The sequence below is a fragment of the Microtus ochrogaster genome, chromosome 5 (genome assembly GCF_000317375.1).
Source record: "Microtus ochrogaster isolate Prairie Vole_2 chromosome 5, MicOch1.0, whole genome shotgun sequence".
Lineage (NCBI taxonomy): Eukaryota > Metazoa > Chordata > Mammalia > Rodentia > Cricetidae > Microtus > Microtus ochrogaster.
The window spans coordinates 68,641,191-68,649,666 of record NC_022012.1 but is presented as its reverse complement, the minus strand read 5'-3'; the positions used below and the strand labels follow the sequence as shown (position 1 = coordinate 68,649,666).

The window sequence follows — 8,476 nt, the reverse complement described above, 5'->3', positions numbered from 1 at the left end:
ATGTGTGTGTCAAGAGAGGTTATTGGCTCTCTTGGAGCTAGAGTTGCAAACAGTTGTGGGCTTCTGGTTGGGATGCTAGAACCCTAACTCTACAAGAGCAATAAATGCTTTTAATGACTCTCCCCTCCCTTTCCACTCCTCCCCTCCCCTCCTCTCTCCTCTTCTCCCTCTTCCAGCCCCCTCTGTCTCCTAAAGATGCAATCTTGCTCTGTTTCTCAGGCTCTGTTACTCAAATTCACAGTAAGCCTCCCTGCCTCAGCCTCTCAAATGCTGGGATTACGGGTATGTGTCCCCATACCTAGCAATGACCACATTCTCTATGAGAATGTTCATATGTGCTGGTAGTTCTATGAGACTTTAGAAACATCTCAGAGCTTACACTTCAGCCCAAGGAAAGAAAAAATACAAAGGAAACTGCCCTGGCATCTCCAGCATGCGAAATGTGTTTATGTGAAAATATTTTATTTACATACAAATAGAAATTAGAAAAGGATCCATATGTCTTGGCTTTAAAAAGTATTAATGATGTATCATCAGTTTAGAGAGTAAAAAGCAAGTGACAGAGATCTGTTTTCTAGGCTTCAAGCTTGGGGAGGGGCAAAAGCCTTGGCTCATGTGAACATCTGCAGACATTTGAAGGATCAGCAGCAGCAAGCTGCTACCTCTCTCCCCTGCTTGGGTGAGGGACAGGCAGCAGCGGGCAATGAGGAGGCTAGTTTCTTTATACATGTCTTTCCCTTGTTTTACAAGTTTGCCTTGAACTGTTGTAAAACACTTGAAAAGGAGAAATTTCCAAGACCCACGCCAACAAGTCTGAGCTAGGTTAGTGTTATTCCAAATCCGTTGAGATGAGTTCCCTGGACACTTGGTAGAACTCCAGGATCTGGGTTGGTAGAGTGTTTGCCTACATGCATGAAGTCCTGGGTTCCATCCTTAGCACCGCATAAACCGGGCATGGTGGCGTGCACATACACACCTGTTATCCCAACACATGAGAAGAGGTAGAAGGATCAGGAGTTCAAGGTTATCCTTGGCTATATAACAAGTCTGAGGATAGCCTGGGCTCTGTGAACAAAAGGGACACCAGTGGGAAGGAATGAGATGTGCTGGGGGCCGTCAAATATGCAGACTGTTGGGGTTCTAGGAGAAGTGTGTGCTGTGGGAAAAGGTCATCCAGCAGCTGGTGACCTTAGGGGTTGACTTCCATAGTCTTCCTTTGACCTGTCTGTTGATCCCTGATCCTCCTCCTGTGGAAGAATGAGCTCGTCGCTGGACGCCTTGCTTGGCTACCCCACACATGCGCGAGACCAACAAAGCCTTTGTGCAATTTGTTATCAACCTGCCTTGAACGCACCCCGAATGTGGGATGTAGCGTTGCCCTGCCTCTCCTCACAGGCCTCAGAGCCCAGCTACAGTACCCCCAGGGCACCCTCCATCTCTTTTTCTCTTGAGAAGAAGCACAGACACGCTTTTGCCGGAACGGTAATATTCCAGGGTGTCTCCTGAGTGGGCTCATAAATCAGTGCGGTCTCTGGAGAGCGGCACGTGTAATCACTGCTCGAGCCAGTGTGTCGCATGTGCAATGAACAGATGTGGCTGCATTATTCAGGCTCCTTCTTTGACTTCCCTGCTCGAATGTGCGTTTAAAAATGTGATGTTGATGAACGCACCTCCTCCAGGGAACATAAATCCACCACCAACAGAACTGACACCCAGATTTGGATGCACCAAGAAGGAGTTTCAAATGCTTAGGTTAACCACTTGCCATGTTGGAGTCCTGTCGAGTTCTCGGCCCAAAATGTTATGATGTGCGTGTCATTTCAAATTCTCTTGCTAAAGATGAAATAATTGCTAATTATATCATCCGTGAAATTTACATAAATGTCAGAAGACATGGTGCTCTAGTAGAAATGTGTTTGTTTAATTCGGCTCTTTCTTTCTTTCTCTTTTTTTTACCCATCATGTGAAACGTGGTATATATACAGCGTGTCTCTGCACGGTTTGTAGAAGGGCTGTCACCACGAACATCTGCATCTCCAGAGCCTAGAGATGATGCAGGCTACCGCTGGCTCCTGGGGTACTGTGTTGTCTTCCTGGAGGGGCTGCAGCCTCACAGTCAATGGCAGCAGCTTGCTGCTCTTGCTTCGAGTTCTACCATGTGTATCCATTCCTGAGAGTGTGTGGTGGCTTGAACAATAATGACCCCTGGAGACTCATATTATGAACGCTTAGGGAGCGGCATCAGGAGGTGTGGTCTTTTTGGAGAAAGTGAAGTGTGTCACTGGGGGTGGGCTTTGAGTGCTCAAGCCAGGCCCAGTGTCTCTCTCTTTCTTCCTGCTGCCTGTGGAGATACCAAGCTTGCAGCCACCTCTCCATCACCATGTCTGCCGGCATGCACCATGCTTCCTGCCATAACCTCAATAGACTTCTGAACGGTAAGTCAGCCCCAGTTAAATGTTCCCTTTGTAAGAGTTGCTGTGCTCATAGTGTCTCTTCACAGTTCTAGAAACCCTGACTAAGACACAGCTCAGTTTAGTTCCATGTTTATATCATGCCATATGCATTTACGGTGTCCCTGTAAAAAAATCTAGGAATGCTTCCTTCAGGGCTGAGCCCCAGTTGCTTCGTTGCCTCTCCAGGCTAGCTTGACCACATTCCTTGTTGGGACAGAGGTGTGGACTTGGGACTTTGGTTCATCTTCAGCACTGCATAGCATTCTCTTAGTAAAGGAAGACTTCATATCTGAAATACAATACATTCCTATTGTAATGGCTATATCTATATATCCATATATCTATGTATATATGTGTGTGTATTGATAAAATTATTACTGTATGTACATTTTATTTTACTTTTAGACAGGGTCTTTTATTGCTCAGGCTTGTCTTGAACTTAACCATGTAGCTGAGGACAATCAAACTTCTGGTCCTCCCACCTCTACCTCCCAAGTGGTGGGATTACAGGCGTGTGCCACGATGCTCAGTTCATGCGGTGCTGGGCCTCAAATCCAGGCCTTCGCAAATGCTAGGTAAGCACTCTACCCACTGAGTGGCATCTCCAGTCTTCATATGAATTCTCCTGTACATGTCTCTTAGGCCTCACGTGCACCGTCCCTGCAGACTAGACGAGTGTCTTCTATAAAGGATGCTTGAACTTTGTCTCAGAGAGTTTGTGATCGAATATGTGATTCAATGTGAACTGATTTTATCGTGACCCTTAAGCATTTCAGACACAATGAAAAAATATTGCTAATTTTAATATATATAGCTAGATTCACAAACCTTATCTAAAGGTAAGATGAGGGCTAGGAGGATGGCTCAGTGGGTATAGCGCTTGCTTTGTGAGCTTGAGAACCTGAGCTCAGATCCCAAGCACCCATGTAAAAGCTGACTGAGCAGGAGAGTGTACCCATATACATACATGTGCACATACATGTACCCACACACATGAATGAATGAATGAATGAATGAAAGAAATACTTTGCAGTTTAGATGGCTTCATCACGGAACCATTTGTTCTTCCCTGCTCCTCCCTGCCCTATTCCCTGTAGTTTTAGAGGTCTTTCAATGGGAAACAAAAGTAAATCATTAAGATAATTTAACATTAGTGAGTCAGAGGCAGGCATCACTTTCGGATTTTTTTTTTTTCTTGAGCTCTGGTCCAAAGAGCAGGTGAGCTATGAGCCATGTGGAGCCGAGACTCTGTACATCCCAGGCTCCCTGTCTCATGCATACAGCACACTCCCCCTCTCTGAATTATTTCAGACACTAACCCAACTGATAATAATGCCTACCGCCCACCTCCATCATGTGCTTTGTGATAGAACTTGCTGCTTAAAACACAATTCACTTATTGGACAATTTGAGAGTCGATGTCTGCTGGACTCTGTTCTGGCTACTATGGCAAATGGTCACAGCTTAAACATTCATCTCTCAATTCTTGAAGCCAGCTCTGAGACCAAGCTGCCTGCATATCTGTGGTCTGGCAAGTACACAGTTACACATTCTCAAATAGTGGAGCGCTAAGAGTTCACGTCTCTTTATCCCCCTCTAGGGCACCAACTCTACCCAGGGGAGAGTGGAGTTCTCGTGACTGATCACTTTCCAAATATCATAGCCAAAAAGAAAATGCAGATTTGGTTGGTTCATGGAGAAGGATTCTAAGACCAAAATTACCTTTCAGAATAAGTTTTATTAGAGCAAAGAGTCTGGTTCCATGGAGGCCATGATCAGGCCCTGAGGGAAGACCATTAGGAGGGATGGTGCATTGTACCAGAGGCAGCATGATGGTGCCTTGAGCAGGGGTGAGGGGGGACTCTAGGTGTTATGAGGAGAAGGATCATGAGGAGAGATATCTCAAAGTAAAAGAGATGGGTACAAAATCTCTTTCCTTTCAAAATTTAAAAAATATTTATTTTTAACTTATGTGTATTCATGTCTGTGCTTGTGTATGTATGACAAAGTGTACCACCCATAGAAGCCAGGAGAAGGCATCAGAGTTAAAGGTTGCAATTATGAGTAGTTGTGAGCTGCCCAACGTGTGTGCTGGGAGCTGACTCGGTGCTCTGCAGTACGGCTCTTAGCCAGAATCTGCCAAATCCCTGTGTAACACTTCATCAGGGGCTGGGGAAGTCCTGATGCCTAAGTAGAGGCGTCAGAATTGTTCACTGGGAACAGCAGAGGCGAGGAAGAACCCTTGTTTACAAGTCCCTGCTACATGCACAGGAGGAGAGAGAGAGAACACACATTCTGTAATCCAGGGAGAATCCTCGAGATAGTTCGTGTCCCACCCACTTTTGTTGTATTGGTGGAAGAAAAGAATTGCATTTATTAGTTAGTTAGTTAGTTAAAAATTAAAATATCCACTGTCTGGCTCTCACTGTTATTGCTAGTAGGATAGTAGATTTTTTTCTTTTTCATTTTTGTTTGTTTGTTTGTTTTTGTTTTTCGAGACAGGGTTTCTCTGTGTAGCTTTGGGGCCTGTCCTGGAACTCGCTCTGTAGTCCAGGCTGGCCCTGAATTCACAGAGATCCGCCTGCCTCTGCCTCCCGAGTGCTGGGATTAAAGGCGTGCTCCACCACCACCTGGTGGATAGTAGAATTCTTCTGTGTTTGGCTCAGTGAGATAGCTGTGTGGTGTGTATGATGTAACTCTTTTCTACAATGTAGTCTTTTTTTATTTTAAGGAGTTGTACTGTCTTGGCAGGTGTATTGCATCTAACTAAGGGTTAATTAGAATTTTGTTTTATCAAATGTCAGTGATGAACTAAAAGAGTATTTTTCCTCCATGGTTAAAAAAAATGGTCAGGAAAAAATAGCAAGAAAATATAGGGAAATTGACTTAACTGTAAAAGACATTGTCAATTAGAATACCAAGTCTAAAATGGCTCTTACATACAAACTTATTTGCATAGATTAACATTTAATCAGAGACAAATTTGGGAAATTGGGAAATTTTTAGTGTACTGATACTTGAAGATAGTTATATAACATACTGTTTAAGCTCAGTTTTTATATTTCTTTTAAGACATTTTACCTTTGATCTGTGTGTGTGTGTGTGTGTGTGTGTGTGTGTGTGTGTGTACTCAAGCACATAGGTCAGAGACAGCTTGCTGGAGTCTGTTCCCTCTTTCTGCCTTGTGGGCCCCAGGGACAGAACTCAGGTCATCAGGCTTGGTGGCAAACATCTTTACCTGTTGAGCCATCTCACTGTCCCCTTATACTATAGTTTGAAAGCTCAGTTTATAACAGTAAAGCACATCCTCCTTTACATATAAGCTTTATTTAAATGTATGTATGATTCTTTGTGTGATTTTGACTTCCAAATAAAGCAACCATTGTGGATAAAGGACAAGGTTTATTTATTTTTTGCAAGTGTCTGTTTGACTCATCTGCTCCTTTGCTTCAATCTTTTTGAATTCACTTCGCATTTTACAAAGACTTTCTCCTGGGTGGGGTGAAGCTGCAGATCATCTATATTTTCAGGGCAAAAAGTCATTCTGAATAAAAACAAAAACAAAAAACCACGGTGTGATGTTTCAGAGGGGGCTTATTGAAGTATTCAGCTGTTACTGAATACTAGTCCAGTTGTGTAATGCATGTGATATGATTTTTTTACATTAGATGCTTAGGTTTGAATATGGTTTTATAACTTCAGAGAAAAATAAAACCTAAGTTGGTGAAAGCAATCCTCAGGGGGCTCAACACTGAAACCCCAGGGGCCTGCTTCCTTTTTCTCTAGTAACAGCTCTTCAAAAACTTGAGGGTGAGCATCATCATTACTTTTCCCCTACTCCAGGACAGACGTTCATAGCTCCTCAACTTCCTGTTCAGGCTCAGCACCCCAGCATTCAGCCTTGCTAATTCAACCCTGCGGCCCTCCCCTTCTACCTACTGGTGTGTAGGTAGATTTCTGCCTTGAGTTCCTGCCCAGAACTTTCCTAGTGATGGACTGTGTCCCTGGAAGTGTAAGATGAAATCCACTCTTTCCTCTGCCAATTGCTTTGGTCATGGTGTTGACACTAGCCCTTTAGGGTGTGCCGTTAGGAAACCAAATAACTGGTAGCTTTGAACATTATTTTGCCCTAAGAGTGCCGTTTTCTAGTGACTTCAAATCTATCTATCCTATCCTATCCTTTCTCTATCTATCTATCTATCTATCTATCTATCTATCTATCTATCTATCTATCTATCTATCTATCATCCCAGAGAATTCTAGTTATGGCTTATTTTTTTCTTTGGATTTTACCTAAGGTAGAATCTTTACTATCAGTGAGACATTTTAAGTTAAGAAAATCATGTAATTTAAGATTTTTTTTTTTTAAGACCAGGATTTCATGGAGCTCAGGCTGGCTTCACACTCACTCAAGGCCTGCCAAGGATGACCTTGAACTCTTGATCCTCCTATAGCCTCCTCCTGATTCCCGGGCTCACAAGCTTGTGCCACTACACCAGTCTTTTGTGGTTCTAGAGGGTCAGACTCAGGGCTTCATGCATACAAGGCAAGCACTTTACCCACCGAGCCACATCCCCAGCCCTGCTTATTCTTTCTGAGGATGCCGTTCCTCTAAGCTTTTCCCAACCATTCCTGTTGCTCCGATCTTTCTGTCCTTTCTCTTCATCTCACTACACAGCCTCTCGGTGCTCATTGTTTTGTTTTGGTTTTGTTAACATGACACGAAGCTAGATGTAGCTGGGAAGAGGGATTCTTAATGGAGAGAATGCCTCCCTCGGTTTGGTCTGCAGGCAAGTCTGTGGGACATTTCCATGACTGATGATCAATCTGTGAGGACAAGAGTTCCCTTGGGGTGGAACCACCCCTGAACAGTTGGTTGTGGATCGTACAGGGAAGCAGGGTAGGTGAGCCAGGAAGCAGCGTTCCTCTATGGCTTCTGCTGCAGTTCCTGCCTCTAGATTTCTGCCTTGAGTTCCTGCCCGGAACTTTCCTAGTGATGGACTGTTCCCTGGAAGTGTAAGATGAAATCCATTCTTTCCTCTGCCAGTTGCTTTGGCCATGGTCTTTGTCACAGTAGTAGAGACCTGAGACACCTCCCCTGCAAGCATAGGGTGAGTTATTTAACTTACTTTTTCTTTTAGTCCATGTGTTTAGCAGTGTGGTTGGGAGTATAGGATTTTGTGTTTGTATCTTGTCTCTGGCCATTGGTCCCATGAGACAGGCAGTATGATTTCCATGTGTTATAACCCCAGTCTTAAAGAGGTGGGCTTGCTGTCTGAGGCAATATAGTCAGAGAGTTGTGAAAACAGAATTCCGACTGGCTCTGTCAGCCATAGTGTTTAGCTCACTGCCTGCCTCTTAGGAATGCCTTTGACCCTCTCAAAGCCTGCTGCAGTCCAGTCCGGGTGTCTACAACCTGAACCACCTGTCTTTTTACTCTTCCTGGATTATGCAACACTGGGGATCTTGGTATTTAAAGTCCACAGACCGCAGCAGTAGCACCTGGGAGCTTATTTCGAACTCAGGAATCTCAGGTCCTGCCCAGGCCTGCTGAGATAGGACTTGCATTCTGAAAAATCTGTAGGTTCGTTAAAATTGGAGAAGCCTTTGGCTGGAGCACACAGTGAGCAACAATAATCTGTCTTCCTTTCCTAATGGTGTCCTGGAGTCTATACGGAAAGCCACAGCTCCAGAGTTTGGGGGTGCCCCCCCCAGTGGCACGTGATACTGCGTAGACATTGAGGAGTATTTACAACTTGGAAAATTACAGAGCTTGTAGCTCCACAGTTCCTTTTTCCCCCTTTATATGTGTATTGTGTGTTCCTATGTGTGCATGTGGGGGGGGGTGTACATGCGTGGAGGCCGGAGGATAACCCCAGGCATCATTTTTCAGACACTGCCCACCTTGTACTTCTCAGAGTCTGTCGTTGGTCTGGAACTTACCAAAAAGACTAGTCTGGCTGGCCAAGGAGCCCCAGGCAACCTGTCTCCACCTTTCTAGCACGGAGATTACAAGTTCATGC

General features: G+C 44.5%; 1 protein-coding gene across 2 annotated transcripts in view; it reads right to left on the bottom strand.

Annotated features, from left to right (window-relative positions):
- Positions 1–5,841: 5,841 nt before the first annotated feature.
- Positions 5,842–8,476, bottom strand: part of Lipc (lipase C, hepatic type) — a 133,127-nt gene continuing 130,492 nt past the window's right edge. For both annotated transcript variants that reach the window (XM_005347661.2, XM_013346367.2), the window contains one exon: positions 5,842–5,997. In XM_005347661.2, coding sequence (XP_005347718.2) covers positions 5,886–5,997 — 112 coding nt within the window. In that variant the 3' untranslated portion in view covers positions 5,842–5,885. The remainder of the gene's footprint in view (positions 5,998–8,476) is intronic.